The sequence below is a fragment of the Ictidomys tridecemlineatus genome, chromosome 6 (genome assembly GCF_052094955.1).
Source record: "Ictidomys tridecemlineatus isolate mIctTri1 chromosome 6, mIctTri1.hap1, whole genome shotgun sequence".
In the NCBI taxonomy this organism is placed as follows: Eukaryota; Metazoa; Chordata; class Mammalia; order Rodentia; family Sciuridae; genus Ictidomys; species Ictidomys tridecemlineatus.
Genome location: NC_135482.1, coordinates 103,606,681 through 103,623,078, shown reverse-complemented (window position 1 = coordinate 103,623,078; position 16,398 = coordinate 103,606,681). Strand labels below are relative to the sequence as shown.

The following is a 16,398-nucleotide window of genomic DNA, read 5'->3' as shown; positions in this document are numbered from 1 at the left end:
ACAAACAAAAACCCATACAGGGTCTGCAAGTGTAGATCAGTGATAGGGCTCTTGCCTAGCATCTGTGGGGCTCTGGGTTCAATCCCCAGCACCACCCAAAATAAATAAATAAGCAAACTATTTTTTCCACCTCAATATGTGGTATGTTGAATTTTTATGCTTTAAAGCTCAGGATGCCTCTACTTTCAATTCTACGTGGGCCTGATGCATCCAAGCTTTTGGCAAGCAGGCAGGAGACTCAACAAAATCAAAATGAGAAAAAGGCAGCCTGAATGCAAGGCATATCTGGAAACATATTGTATATTTGAAAATTATAACATTGGGGTTAGGGATGAAGCTCAGGGCACTCAGAGCACTTGCTGGCATGTGGGTTTAATCTCCAGGACCACACCAAAAACAAACAAACAAACAAAATGACATCTGTAGAAGTGATACAGTTAACAGTTCACAGGTGAAATAAAATTTTATATATAAACATATGTGTGTGTGTGTGTGTGTAATTTACATGAAGTGAAATTGGCAATTCATGCTTACATTTTTAAAGTCTAAGCAGGGAAGAAATCCAACTGAAAAGAGATTTTCTTTACTTGTGTCCAGTATTTCCTTTCATGAACTATTTGTTAAAAGCCTCAAATAATCAACAGAACAAGAAAACCCATTCATACCACAGACTTTCAAAACTGGATATTTCTTAAGCAAAGAAAAAAATCAAATGTAGTTACTTTCTCTCCAAATTCTCCCAAGAAATCTATTATACTTTTATTAGAAGACTACAACTCTATATAAATGCCCTGATACTTAAGCCTGTATTTTTTAATACAATACAATTTTTATTAATATAAAACACATAATATATTCATATTTTTATTTAGTATCCAGGGACACATTAATTTCTGTGTGTGTGTGTGTGTGTGTGTGTGTGTGTGTGTGAGAGAGAGAGAGAGAGAGAGAGAGAGAGAGAGAGAGAGAGATGTGAGGCTAGGGTCAGGCCAGAGAAATTGCCGTTATAATACTAATATCACCCAATATTAACCAGGGCATTGCATTTGTTTTTTGGCACTAGGTAGTTTTATTCAGCCATTTAGAAAAATGAAGAGCTATTTAACCACTGAGCCACATCCCCAGCTCTTTTTATTTTTTATTTTGAGGTAGATCTCACTATGTTGCTTAGGGTCTTGCTAAGTTGCTGAAGCTGGCTTTGAACCCATGAGCCTCCTGTCTCAGCCTCCCAAGCTGTTGGGATTACAGGCGTGCACCACCATGGCTAGCTAGGGCATTACATTTTGTGACATGTACTAGAGGTATAAGCAAGTCCGGTTTCCTGGGCTGGATTAATGGTCCTGAGGAAGAGCAAGGTCTCCGCATGCCCAGGTCCAATGAATTCCTATTGACTAATGATTATTAACTCTCTTAGTCTCTACCATTTCTGCAGGTTCAGGTCCCTGATGATTCAGGCCCCTGCCTGATACCTCAGCAAGGCTAAAATGAACCAAGGAGTTGCTTTTTGGCAACTGTTCCTGGTACTGCAACTGGGTAAGTGCTCACACTTGGGGTTTGGGAGCAGATGGTGTGGGAGGTGGGGAAATGCTAAGATGAAGCATTGCAGTACAGAGGCCTGATCCCTTTCTGTTTCACCCAGCACTGCTCCCAGTGGTCACTCAGGGAAAGGAAATGGTGATGGGCCAAGTAGATGGTTCAGTGGAACTGCCCTGCACAGCTTCCCAGAGGAAGAACATGTTGTTTACCTGGAAACATTCTAACCAGAAGATTCTGGGAAATCAGAACAACTTCTTGACCAAAGGTAGGATTTCTCTGTCCCCCATCCAGGGAGGAAAACAATGGATTGAACACTCCTGTGGTCAGAGATCTGCTCCTAGTAAATTCTGGGACCCCCAAAGAGCTGGAGTTGATAGAAATTCTTTGGCACTGTTTTCTGGAATTTCCCTACTCTGACTGCTGGTGACAAAAGGCTTTTAGTACTGTGATATTTTTAATATTTTAATGGTTCTTAGAAAAATAATTATCACATAAAATGCATGGTTTCAATAATATTATTGCTATAGCCGGGCACGGTGGCACACACTTGTAATTCCAGTGACTGGGGAGGCTGAGACAGGAGGATCGCAAGCCAGCCTCAGCAAAAGCTAGGCGCTAAGCAACTCAGTGAGACCCTGTCTCTAAAGAAAATACAAAACAGGGCTGGGGATGTGGCTCAGTGATTGAGTGCCCCTGAGTTCAATCCCAGGTACTAAACCAACAACAACAACAACAACAAATATATATATATATCTACAGACTCATGTGGATGATACTTTATTTCCATTGAAAGCAACAGAATAGCCATGTGCGGTGGCATACTTGCAATCCCAGCAACTCCAAGGCCTGAGGCAGGAGGACTGCAAATTTGAAAATGCCACAGCAATTTAGCAAGCCTCTCAGCAATTTATAGAGTTCCTGTCTGTCTTTAAATTAAAAAGTAAATAAATAAATAAAGAAGGCTAGGATGTAACTCAGTGGGAGAGCGCCCCTGAGGTCAATCCTTAGTATCAAAAAAAAAAAAAAAAAAGTAACTGAATGATTTTTTCCTTGCTTTTAAAGTAACATCTCCTTAGAAACATTTTGTAAAATTTTTCATATATATTTTATTCTCATTGTCTTTATAACTCTGTGTTTTTTTTTGTTTTTTTTGTTTTTTGTCTGTTTGTTTGTTTTGGCTGCTGTTGGGGTTGAACCTATACTAAGCAAGTAGCTCTACCACTGAGCTACATCCCCAGCCAGCGAATTTTTTTAAATTATTATTTATTTATTTATTTAGACAGGGACTTACCAGTCTGGCCTCAAACTTGTGATCTTCCTGCCTTATCCTCCAGAATGGCTGGGGATTGTAGGCATGTTCTAGCTGCTACTGTTCCTTCTTGTTGTTGTTGTTCTTCTTCTTCTTCTCTTTCTTTCTTTCTTTCTTTTCTTTTTCTTTTTTTTTTTTTTTGTTTGCTGTTTGTTTGTTTCTTTTGTACTGGGGAATGAACACTGGGGTGTTTTACCACTGAGCTACCCCTAGATCATTTTATTTTTAATTTGGAGGCAGGGTCTTCCAAAGTGCCCCCGTTGACCTCTAATTTGCAATCCTCCTGCCTCAGCCTCCCAAGTAGCTGGGATACAGGCTTATGCCACCTTTTCACCTTGTTTAGCAACTTTTGTGTTTTTGTTTGTTTGTTTTACTGTTGCTTCCTTTTATGGCAGGTAACACTGGCTTTCTGTTCATGTTAATGTTATAGTTTCCTTTTTAAAATATTTATTTAATTAAAAAAATTAAATGGGGCTGGGTTTGTGGCTCAATGATAGAGTGCTTGCCTAGCACATGTGAGGCACTGGGTTCGAACCCCAGCACCACATAAAAACTAAATAAACAACTAAAAACATCTACAACTAAAAATTTTTTAAAAAATTAAAGATATTACATAAATTGGATAGGTAGATTTGGCTAAAATTGTATATGAGGTCTGTGAATGGATGAAGTTTAGGAAATATGACTCCAAGTGTCGGTTTTACTGGTAAGGAAGCTAAGGTCAGGGCAGAAATCCTTGCTTTTGTGCCCACATAGAGTCAGAGTTTGAGCTAAATGAACTCTGGTCTTTTGACTTTCAGGCCTAGGGTCTCTTAGAGAAAGTTGTTTCAGAGCACTCAAAATTTTCTTTTTTTCTTTTTAAAAAGTATATCTAATAGCCAGGTGCAGTAGTGCATGCCTGTAATTCCAGTGGCTTGTGAGGCTGAGGCAGGAAGATTGCAAGTTCAAAGCCAGCCTCAGTAAAAGCGAGGCGCTAAGCAACTTAGCGACACCCTGTCTCTAAATAAAATACAAAATCGGGCTGGGGATGGGGCTCAGTGGTTGAGTTCAATCCCCAGTACAAAAAAAAAAGTATATCTTTTGAAGATGGTTTTATATTCGTATGTGTGTATGACACATACACATACACGTATATACATGTACATACACACACACACATACATATACACATATATAAATATTTTTACTTCACTTCTTTTAAGTAATTGCATAGATCCTTTGCATAACTACAGCATGATTTCTTTGACTAATCTTGTATTGTTGGACATTTAAGCTATTTTCAATTTGTTATCATAAACAATTCTGTAGTGAATTACCTTATGTTTTTGGACACACATGTAAATGTCTTTATATGATTCTCTTGCCTCAGCCTTCTGAGTGGCTGGAACTAGAAGCACATACTACCAAGCTTAGCTTTATCAAACTAATTTTTTTTTTGGTAGTGGGTATTGAACCCAGAGGCGCTTTACTACTGATCCACATCAGCTCTTTTCATTTTTTGAGACAGGGTCTCATTAAGTTGCTTAGGGCCTTGCTAAGTTACTGAGGCTAGCTTTAAACTTGCGATTCTCCTGCCTCAGTGTCCCAAGTTGATGTGATGACAGGCATGTACCAGCACACTCAGTTTATTAATAGACTAATTTTTTAAAATAATTTGGAATCAGGTATGGTGGCTCGTTCCTGTAATCCCAGCAACTTGGGAGGCTAAGGCAGGAGGCTCACAAGTTCTAGGTCAGCCTCAGTAACCTAGTGAGACCCTGAAGCAACTCAGCAAGACCTTGTCTCAAAATAAAATAGTAACAATAATAATAAACTTAAAAGGTTGTAGCCCAATGACAAAGCTCCTCTGGATTCAGTCCCCAGGATCAATAAATAAACAAATATTATCTGGCAATGTTTTATAAATTAAAAAAAAATCTAAAATCCTTTACCTAGTAACAGCTATTCTGGAAAATATGTTTAACAGAAATAAAATTGTGAATACTTATTGATATCTGTGCAAGGATTATAAAATTACAAGAATTATTTGTAATACCAAAACAATAGAATTCAACATGAACATCCATTAATGAGGGAAGAGTTACATTATAGTACAATTGTGAGTAATACAAGAAAAGGAGGGCTTGTGGGAAAAGGGAGTAAACGTATATCTTAAGTCTACTAGGGATACCATATTGAAACATCATAGACTGGTGGTTTAAGCAACAGAAATTTATTTATCACAGTTCTGGAAGCTGGAAGTCTGATTTCATGGGCAGGTTCTGGTGAAGGCTTTCTTCCTGGCTTGTGGACTGTAGTCTTCTTCCTGTGTCCTCACATGGCACAGAGAAAAAGAAAGTAAGATCTCTGTGGGTTGATATAAAGACCCTCATCCAATCATGAATGCACTTTCCCCATAATCTCATCTAATATTAAACACCTCCCGAAGGCCCCATCTCAAAATACCATACCATCATGTTGGGGGTTTGAACTTCAAATGAATTTGGAAGAAGGACTCCATTCAGTCCACAGTATTCAGCTAGGTCCCTCAAAATTCATCTCCTTTTTACATGCAAAATGCACTCATTTAATCTTGACAGCCCCCAAAGTCTTAACTCCTTCCAGCATCAACTCTGAAGCCTAAAATCCAAAGTCTTATCTGAATATTCTCCAATTAGCCAGGCTCAGTGATGCACACCTGTAATCCTGGAGACTTGGGAGGCTGAAGCAGGAGGATCACAAGTTCAAGACCCTATCTCAAAATAAAAATATAAAAGGACTGGGGATGTAGTTCAGGGGTAGAGCACTCCTGGATTCAATCCCTAGTGCTATAAAAAAATAATAAATAGACCAATAAAAATATGATCCAATCAGATAAGGGTGATATATAATTCATTGAGGTATATTTGATCCCCAGGAAAAATTCCTCTCCAGCTGTGTGTGAAATCTGACAAGTGTGGCCAGGCATAAGGCAGATTTTTTCATTCCAAAAGGGAAAAATCAAAAAGGGGGAAGAAGTGACAGAGTCTTTCTAAGTTGCCCAAGAGCCTCAAACTTGAGCTCCTCCTGCCTCAGCTTCTCAAATTGTAGGGATTACAGGCAAACTTTTTCCTCTTCTTGAAAAATGGCTCACACTCATATCTGAATAACTCTATTGTCTGTCCTGTCAAATGCAAGGAGTCCATTCTTCATTGCCTCCCACCTCTGACCTCTTCAATTCAAACAAGTAGTGTTTCTGCTTCTATAAGCCTGTAGGTTCTTTGTTGAATGATAGTATACCCAACTTTTGGTGTTCTCTTGGAAACACGTTTTCTCATTTTTGCAATATGAATAGGCTGAGAATTTCCCAAATCTTCAAATTCGGGTTCCCTTTTGCTTAGAAACCTCTCAGCTTTAATCCCCAAAACCAAAAAGACAAACAAACAAACAACACCCCCACCTGCCCACCCACCGAAAACAACTCCTCAGCTAAATATCCAATTTCTTTTTTTCTTCGTCGTTTCCTTCTTTCTTTCTTTCTTTGGAACTAGGGATGGGACCCAAGGGCTTTTATAACTGAGCCACATCCCAAGCCCTTTTTCTTTCTGATTTAGAGACTAGGTCTCACTAGGTTGCTTATAGCCTCACTAAATTGCTGAGGCTGGCTTAGAACTTGCGATCCTCCTCCTTCAGCCTCCCTAGCTGCTGGGGTTTCAGGCGCATATCACCATGCCTGGCTAAATACCCAATTTCAATGCTTGCAAATTCTACCTCTGCAAAACACTACACAATTAAGTCAAGTTCGTCACTCTATAGTAAGGATCCAATTGCCAGTAACATGTTCCTCGTTTCCATTTAGTCCTGGAAACAGCAGTAGATACAGACAAAAATATGCCTCAACAATCGCCAGCTCTCTCTAGCTAGAGACTAGGAAAGAGCCACCCAGCAAGACTTTTAAATGAAAACCGCTTTACTCCAGCCAAACACCAGAGGAAAAAATGGTGGCCCTATCACCACCCATGCAGCATGGGCTGAGTGGGGAGCCTAAATTTGACCCTCCTGAGAGTGCAGTGAGTTGTCTCAACAATTTCACTGGGATGGTGTCAGAGAAGGCAAAGTAGAGAGCTGGGATGTTCATCCCCACCAATCAGCAACAAGGCTGTTCACACTCTGCAACGTTAGTGGAGAATAAGCAGTAAAAAGCCACCCTTCCTGCAGGGCTGGTGTCAGAGGAGGCCTGGTGGAGAGTCAAGACTTTTGTCATCACTCAGCAAGGACAAGGCCACTCCACTGCACAATCTATGGAGGCCATATGGAGAACTGGAATCCCTACTCTCTCCAACTGTAGTGAGAAACATCTTCAAGTGGCAATGAAAGATGAGAGGGAACCGAGATTTCTACCTCCACTTGGCAGTACTAAGGCAGCCCCCTCCTTCCTTGACAAAGCAACATCAAAGAATGCCAGTTAAAGCAGAAGGTTTAATACAACTCAAAATTTCATAACATAATACTTCAATGTCTAGTTTTCAATAAAAAATTACTCACTACAAAAAAAAAAAAAAAAACAAAAAACAAACAAACTCAGACCAAATGAGAAAGAAAGAAAGAGGCTGGGGATATATCTCAGTTGGTAGATTGCTTGCCTTGAATGCACAAGACCCTGGGTTCAATCCCCAGCACCAACCAAAAAAAAAAAAAAAAAAAAAAAAGCCACAATGAAATGCCGAAATGGAAGTTAGAATTGTCTGACAAAGATTTTAAGGCAGCCACGGTAAAAATCCATATATAAGCAATAACAAACATGCTTTAAATGAATGAAAACACCTTAAGAAAACTCAGCAAAGAGAAGAATTAAATGGAAATTTTAGAATGGAAAAATTTAATAGTTAAGATAAAAAGATGAGTGAATGGACTCAACAGCAAAATGGAAAGGGCAGAGGAAAAAAATAAGTGAACCAGAGAGAAAAATAAAAAGTACACAGTGTGAACAACATAGAGGAAATAGATTAGGAAAAAAAAAAAAACCTTTTAACAAAGCCATAGCAACCTGTAGGACTATATTAAAAGATTTGTGTCAATGAAGACCAAGGAAAGAAAAAGGAAAATTGTGTTGAAAAAAACTACTTGAAAAAATAATCACTGAAAACTCCCCAAATTTGGCAAAGGATATTAACCTAGATTCAAATGCAAGTAGCTGAGCAAACAACCTCAAACAGAATAAACCCACATCAAGAAATCCACATCAAGACACATCATAATTAACTGGGTACAGTGGAGTGCAACTCAGGAGGCTGAAGTAGGAGGATTGCATGTTCCAGGCCAGCCTCTGCAACTTAGTAAGACCTGGTCTCAAAAAAAAAAAAAAATTTAAATTTCTGGCAATGTAGCTCAATTGTAGAGCACATCTAAGTTCAATCCTCGGGCTGGGGATGTGGCTCAAGTGGTAGTGCGCTCGCCTGGCATGCGTGCGGCCCGGGTTCGATCCTCAGCACCACATACCAACAAAGATGTTGTGTCCGCCGAGAACTAAAAAATAAATATTAAAAATTCTCTCTCTCTCACTCTCTCTCCTCTCTTACTCTCTCTTTAAAAAAAAAATAAGTTCAATCCTCATTACTGCAATAAACTAAATAAATATATACATAAATAAAAATTTAAAAATCTGTATATTATCAATCCTATACTGGAAGAAATGTATTTTGGGAATGAATGAGAAATGAAGACATTCTCAGATGAATTTGTTGCAAGCAGAACTGCTCTGAAAAAAATGGCTCAAGGAAAGGAAATAAGAACAAATCTTAGCATATCAAGAAGGAAAGAACCAGTAAACAATGTATGGCTAAATACAATAGGCTTTCTCCTTCCTCTTGATCTCTTTTTCTTTTTTTCTTTTCGGGGTTTGGGATTGAATTCAGGGTCTGGCAACTGCTAAGCATGTGCTTTTATACTGAACTATAACACCAACTTCTTTCCATTATGAAGTTGAAAGCAAAAGTTGTGCCACTATTTGAGTAATTCTAGATGTGCATGAGGAAAATATTTAAAGCAATTATATTATAATTGGGGACGGCAAAGGGACATAAAAGGAGGTATAGTAACATGACACCAGTAGACTACAACTGTATACATATATATGTAATACCTAGAACAATCACAGGAAGTAAACAGAGCTACACTCAAAAACTTTATAGAAAAATCAAAATGTATTCTAAAACACTCCTTAAAATGTCTATATCCCAAAGTATAGACTAAATATATGAAACCATACTGATATAACTGATTGAATAAACGGACAAGAGAGAAATCTCTCTTGTAGAAGAATTCCAAATAATTTGTATTGATTATCTGTCCTCAAGGAGGTAGGACATAAGAGCTAATGAGGGCTAATGTATAAGTTCTTACTCCCAAAGAGTTTGATATGGAGAAGAGGGGTGGGGGCAAGAATAACTTTGCTTAGCCTTCTGAGTGTCAGGCCTGTGCCACTGCTCACGGGAAACTGGGTATGGGGTATATGAGAACTCTGTACCATTTTTACAATTCTTCTGTAAACCTAAAATGGTTCTAAAACACACTTGGTTACAAAATGATGTTCAAGTAACCCTTAGGAAGGCAGGAAAAAGAAAACAGAAAAACCAGAAAGCAAAAATAAAATAGCAGACTTAAGCCCTAATCTCTCAATAATTATGTTAAATACATGTGATCTATATACACTTATTAAAAGACACAGGTTGATAGAGTGGATTAAAAAACATAACCCAATAATATACAGTCTATTAGAAACTGACTTCAAATATAATAACATAAGCAGGTCAAGCAAGTAAATCAAAGGGAAGAAGGAGTAGATATATTAATATTAGATGAAGTCAACTCCAGAACAAATAAAACTAGGGGAGACAGAGAACTACACTGTATCATTATATAATGATGAAAAGGTCAATCTACCAAGAATCCCAGGGGACATAGCAAGGATTGGTTGTTGGGGTTTTTGTTTTGTTTTGTTTTTGCCTTGCACCTGACCAGTAATCCTCAATGTGTATGCACCAAATAGCAAAGCAGCAAAAAATGAAAAAAAAAAAAAAAGTAGGGAGAACTAAAAGGAAAAATGGACAAATACATCTCTTCACTCCAAACAATTGACTGAACAACTACACAGAAAATCAGCAAAGACATAAGAGAATTCAACAGCACCACGATTGCCATTTATAGAACACTCTGCCCAACAGCAGCAGAATATACATGCTTTTCAAATGTCTACAGAACGTGTACCAAGGTAGTCCATATCTTCAGCCATAAAACAAACCTCAGGAATGTTTTTTGTTTTTAAGTGAAATTATTCAGAATGTGTTCTCTGATCACACAGAATCCAACAGACATCAGTCTTGATAACAGAAAGATAAGTCTGTTAAGAAAGGAAAGTATCCAAATACTTGGAAATATAGCAGTAATACTCATGCAAGGGTTTGCATACTAAAAACTACACACTGGAGATGAAAGAAGTCAGAGAAGATCTAAATAAATGCTCATGGATTGGAAGAGTCAACAAAGTGAAGGTTTTCCCCAAATTGATATGAATTTAACACAATTACTACCAAAATTCCAGCAAGTTTTTTTTTTTTGTAGATATAGACAAGGTTATTCTTTTTTAAAAATATGTTTTTAGGGGTTGGGGTTGTGGCTCAGTGGTAGAGCACTTGTCTAGCACGTGCGAGGCACTGAGTTCAATCCTCAGCACCATATAAAAATAAATAAATCAAATAAACGTATTATGTTCAACTACAGCTAAAAAAAATATAAAAATACATTTTAGTTGGTGATAGACTTTTTTAAATTAATTAATTAATATGTGGTGCTGAGACTCAAACCCAGTGCCTCACACATGCCAGCAAGTACTCTACCACTGAACCACAACGACAACCTCCTAGACAAGGTTATTCTAAAATGTATATGGAAAGCCAATGGAACTAGAAGAACTGAAAAATTTTTTTTAAAAAAGAAGAAGAAAGTAGGAGAAATCAGTCAATCTTAAGACTTATTATATACCCAGAATAATCAAGACTGTGGTATTGACAAAGGGATAAACAAATGATAAATGGAACAAAATAGAGAAACAGATCCATATAAATATGTTCAACTGATTTCTTTTTACAAAGGTGCAAATGTAATTCAATGGGGGGAAAGACAGCCTTTTCAATAAATGGTTGCTGGAGCAATTGGACATCCATAGGTTAAAAAAAAGCATAGTGAACAACAAATCTAAGTTTTCTGCCTTATTCAAAAATCAACTTGGTCTGGGGTTGTGGCTCAATGGTAGAGTGCTCACCTAGCTTGCATGAGGTACTGGGTTTGATCCTCAGCACCATGTGAAAATATAATAAAAGTATTGTGTCCACCTACAACTAAAAAATAAATATTAAAAAAAAAACATAAGGGGCTGGAGTTGTGGCTCAGTGGTGGAGCACTTGCCTCATATGTATAAGGCACTGGGTTCAATCCTCAGCACCACATAAAAATTAACAAATAAAATAAAGGCATTCTGTCCATCTACAAGTATAAATTTTGTTTTTAGAAAGCACAACTCATAAAAGAAAAAATTGACAAATTAGTCTTCATCAAAATTTTAAAAATTTGCTCTGCAAAAATTAAAGACAAGTTACAGGAAAAGTAAAAGAAAATATATTGATAAACCATGTATCTAATAAAGGAATGGTATCTAAAATATATTAAAAGAACTAAAAAATCAACATGAAAACCCTAATCAATTCAATTAGAATATGGATAAAATACAGGGCTGGGGTTGTGGCTCAGCAGTAGAGTGCTTGCCTAGCACATGCAAGGCCCTGGGTTCAATCCTCAGCACCACATAAAAAATAAATAAATAAATAAAGGTATTGGGTCCAACTACAACTAAAAACATAAATATTAAAAAAAAGAATATGGGTAAAATACATGAACAGATATATCACCAAAAAGGATATACTTGGCTTATATAAAAATAGACATATAAACAGTTTTTCAACATCATTAGTCATTAGGGAAATGCAAATTAAAATCACAATGAGATATCACTACACCTATCAAAATAGCTAAAGTAAAAAATAGCTTTTTTTGGAAGCTATTGGAAGGTGTAGCTCAGTGGTAAAGCACTTTGCCTAGCATGGATGAGGCCCTGGGTTTGATCCCCAGCACTTCCGGGGAAAAAAAAAAAAGTGTCAACACCAAATGCTGGTGAGGTTGTAGGATAACTGTAGGTTGTAGCCACTTTGAAAAAATACTTGAATAGTTTTTTTCAAAAAATTAAACTTGCAACAACCCAGCCATTGAACTCCTAGGTATTATTCCAAATCAATGAGGACCTATTAACACAAGAATCTATAATAGCCACAACTAGAAACAACCTAGATATCCTTCAATGGTGAATGATTACATTCATTCCATGGAATACTTTTCAGCAGTAAAAAGAAATGAATTGGGGCTGGGGATGTGGCTCAAGCGGTAGCGCGCTCGTCTGGCATGCGTACCGCCCGGGTTCGATCCTCAGCACCACATACCAACAAAGATGTTGTGTCCGCCGAGAACTAAAAAATAAATATTAAAAATTCTCTCTCTCTCTCTCTCTCTCTCTCACTCTCTCTTAAAAAAAAAAAAAGAAAAAAAAAAAAAAGAAATGAATTGTAGCATACACAACAACCTGGATGAGGCTCCAGAGAATTGAGTGGAAAAAAAGCGCCAATCTTAGAAAGATAATACACTGTATAAATACATTTATATAACATTCTTGAAATGACAAATTATAGAAATAGAGTGCAGATTAGTGATACCAAGGATTAGCAAGGTGAGAGATCCAGAAGGGAAGAGCATTTGCTTAAAAAACATCTTCATGGTGCTGGAAGTATTCTGTATCCTGATCATATCAGTGTCAATATCCTGGTTATGATCTTGTACCATAGGTTTGCAAGATGTAACCATTGGGGTAAATCAGGTAAAAAATACACAGGATTTCTTTATTATTTTTTAATTGTAGGTGAACATGATACCTTTATTTTTTATTTTTATGTGGTGCTGAGGATCAAACCCAGTGTCTCATATGTGCTAGGCAAGCGCTCTACCACTGAGCCACAACCTCCACCCCTTGTATTTTTTTTTTATAATTGTATGTGAGTCTACAATATCTCAAACCAGAATTTAAAAATTAGCTTTCATAATTGCAAAGCAAAAGAAACAAAAAGAATAAAGTTCTACATATATATGCTTAGAAGGAAGGATGTCAAGGGTATTTCCTTAAATGAAAAGAGTAAGCTTTTAGGATGTGACAGTGAAGGCCTATAATCCCAGCAATTTGGGAATCTGAAATTTAAGGTCAATCTCAACAACTTAATGAGACCTTGTCTTAAAAAAAAAAAAAAAAATGAAGGCTCAGGTATTGGCTCAGTGGTAAAGCACTTACCTAGCATGCAAGAGGCCTTGGGTTCAATTCTCAGCATTGCATATAAATAAATGAATAAAATAAAGGTCCATCAACATCTAAAAATAGTTTTTAGAATTAATAAATAAAATAAAACATGAAAAGGAAAATAGATGTGATTCAGTGGTTAAGGGTCCCTGGGTTTAATCTCCCATACCTACAAAACAAAAAGAGAAAACAATCCAAACCTTAAAAATGTATGAGTAGCCGGGTATGGTGGTGCATGCCTATAATCCCAGCGGCTTGGGAGGCTGAGGCAGGAGGATCATGAGTTCAAAGCAAGCCTCAGCAACGGCGAGGTACTAAGCAACTCAGTGAGACCCTGGGGAACCTTGTCTCCAAATAAATTAAAAAAAAAAAAAATAGGACTGGGAATGTGGCTCAGTGGTTGAGTGCACCTGAGTTCAATCCTGGGTATCAAAAAAGAAAACAGAATTAAGGATATGAAATTTTTTTTTTTAATTTTTTTTAGTATTTATTTTTTAGTTCTCGGCGGACACAACATCTTTGTTGGTATGTGGTGCTGAGGATCGAACTGGGCCGCACGCATGCCAGGCGAGCGCGCTACCGCTTGAGCCATATCCCCAGCCCCAAGGATATGAAATTTTTTAAGTTGTGGGAGAAGCCAGGCACAGTGGCACACACCTGTAATCCCACATACTCTGTGAGCTGAGGCAGGAAAATCACAAGTTGGAGGCTAACCTAGACAACTCAGTCAGACCCTGTCTCAAAATAAATAATACTATGGGCTTGGGTTCCATCCCTAGGACTGCAAAACATTATATATATATATACATGAGAGAGAGAGCGAGAGAGAGAGAGGAGAGAGAGTTGGAGTTGGGAAAAATGGCATGAGCCTATAGTCCCAGCTACTTGGGAAGTTGAGGCAAGAGGATTATTTGAGGCCAGGCATTCCAGGCCAGCTTGGGTTTCATAATGAGACCCTGTCTAAAAACAAACACCAAACAAATAAGTAAAAATAGTGGGCATATACTGCATTCCAGAAAGATGCTGTTTACATTAACTCTGGTTAATGTTACTGTGTGCCTCTCTCACTAGCACCCTAGCCAGCACTGAATGTTATTTAAACTGTTTTTTCTAATTTGACAGTTGAAAGATTTATCATTAATGCTTTAACTGGCATTTCTTCTATCACCTGTAAGATTCAAATATTGTCCTGTTTCCTAAATCTCAAAATTCTTATGTCTTTTGAATTTCTGTTTTGTTTCTACGATCTGATCCATGTTACTTCAACTTCTGAATCAGAGAGTCAAATATTTTTTTTCCTCTTCTTCAATCTCTGGTTTCCCATCAGTCACCAACTATGGCTACTCCTTCCTTTGACAGTGTTATTTGGTTTCGTCCTTTTCTTTCTTTCTTTCTTTTTTTCTTCTTTCTTTCTTTTTCTTTTAATGACATGTTATGTGAGCAGCCTCATATCTTTTTTTCTAATATCTTTATTTTTTCATTTGTTTGTTTTTATGTGATGCTGAGGATTGAACCCAGCGCCTCACACATGCGAGCAAGCTCTCTACCACCCCAGCCCCTGTTCTTCTTCCTTGTTGGGAATGCCACTATTACTAGCCCAGGCCCACATATCTTTCATGTGCACTACTGAGAGCACCCTGACAATTCTCTCTGCTACTAGTCTCTCCTACTTGGATTTCTTTTCCTCCTGCTGCAGTGATGACTTCCAAAGCAATGTTTAATACACATCACTCCTTAGCCCATTAGACCAAGCCAGGGAGCCTCTGCGGGACATTTTGCCTTCTCAGTACCACTTCCCACAACTTCCCAGCTGAAAACTGCCACATACAGATGGTCTCCAGACAGTTTGCCTACACTACTTTTCTGGGCCTTTCCCTCTTTCTTGGAATGTCCTTGCTGCTCCCCTTCTCTCTCTCCCATTCCCTATAAAACATTTTTTTTTTCCTTGCTGGTACACAAGGAACCCAGGGCCTCGTGAATGATAGGCAAGTGCTCTACCACTGAGTTGCATCCTCAAACTGCCTACACTTTTTTTATTTTTTGGTACCAGGGATTGAACCCAGTGGCCAGTGGTGCTTAACCATGGAGCCACATCCCCAATCTTTTTGTATTTTTTTTTTTTTAGAGAGAGAGAGAGAGAGAGAGAATTATTTATTTATTTATTTATTTATTTATTTTTTAGTTTTCTGTGGACACAACATCTTTATTTGCATGTGGTGCTGAGGATCAAACCCAGCGCCGCAGGCATGCCAGGCAAGCGCTCTACCACTTGAGCCACATCCCCAGCCCTGCTTTTTGTATTTTATTTAGAGAGAGGTTCTCACTGACTTGCTTAGGGCCTCACTAAATTACTGAGGCTGGCCTTGAACTTGCAATCCTTCTGCCTCAGCATCCAAGCCGCTAGGATTACAAGAATGCAGCACGGTGCCCAGCTCGCCTACACTTCTAAGACTTGTTTCCATACTGGTCTCTCCCATGAATTTATCCCAGGTTTTCCCATTCTCTTAGATTTTCCATACTATCTAGCAATTGCTTTTCCAAAGTATAGAACATCACAGAAAAGTGGGTCATGATTTTCCTCATAAGAAAAACAGGAAAGCAAGAAGAAAGAGATATTTTAGGATATACATTTTGTTTTGAACCAATGGAGTCTGGAGCGATGGCAGGATATTTATATAGAGTTTTCTGTTGGTCCATTGAAAATGTGAGCCCAGAATTGAGGAGAGAAATTGGAACTTAGAATATGAATTTGGGGGCTGGGGTTGTGGCTCAGTGGTAGATCACTTGCTTAGCACGTGTGAGGCACTGGGTTTGATCCTCAGCACCGCAAAAAAATTAAATAAATAAACATATTAAAAAAGAATATTGGTTTGGGAGTCATCTTCAGAGCTGACTGGGGATGCATCAAAATTTAGAATGTCGGGGCTGGGGATGTGGCTCAAGCGGTAGCATGCTAGCATGTGTGTGGCCCGGGTTCGATCCTCAACACCACATACAAATAAAGATGTGTGTCCACCGAAAACTAAAAAAAAAAAATAAATATTAAAAAATTCTCTCTCTCTCTTTAAAAAAATTAGAATGTGGGATGGAGATGTGGCTCAAGCGGTAGCGCGCTCGCCTGGCATGCGTGCGGCCCGGGTTCGAT

At 38.1% G+C, this 16,398-nt stretch overlaps 1 protein-coding gene and 1 long non-coding RNA gene across 3 annotated transcripts in view; one reads left to right on the top strand and one right to left on the bottom strand.

Moving 5' to 3' along the window:
- Nucleotides 1–1,410: 1,410 nt before the first annotated feature.
- Nucleotides 1,411–16,398, top strand: part of Cd4 (CD4 molecule) — a 25,097-nt gene continuing 10,109 nt past the window's right edge. The window contains exons 1-2 of one of the 2 annotated variants that reach the window (XM_078015311.1): nt 1,411–1,533; nt 1,640–1,801. In XM_078015311.1, coding sequence (XP_077871437.1) covers nt 1,485–1,533; nt 1,640–1,801 — 211 coding nt within the window. In that variant the 5' untranslated portion in view covers nt 1,411–1,484. The remainder of the gene's footprint in view (nt 1,534–1,639; nt 1,802–16,398) is intronic. The other variant, XM_021735255.3, reaches the window with a different exon arrangement.
- The window catches only part of LOC120888369 (uncharacterized), a 22,925-nt gene continuing 11,568 nt past the window's right edge, over nt 5,042–16,398 (bottom strand). Inside the window, exon 2 of the long non-coding RNA XR_005731942.2 lies at nt 5,042–5,150. This is a non-coding gene — a long non-coding RNA (uncharacterized LOC120888369). The remainder of the gene's footprint in view (nt 5,151–16,398) is intronic.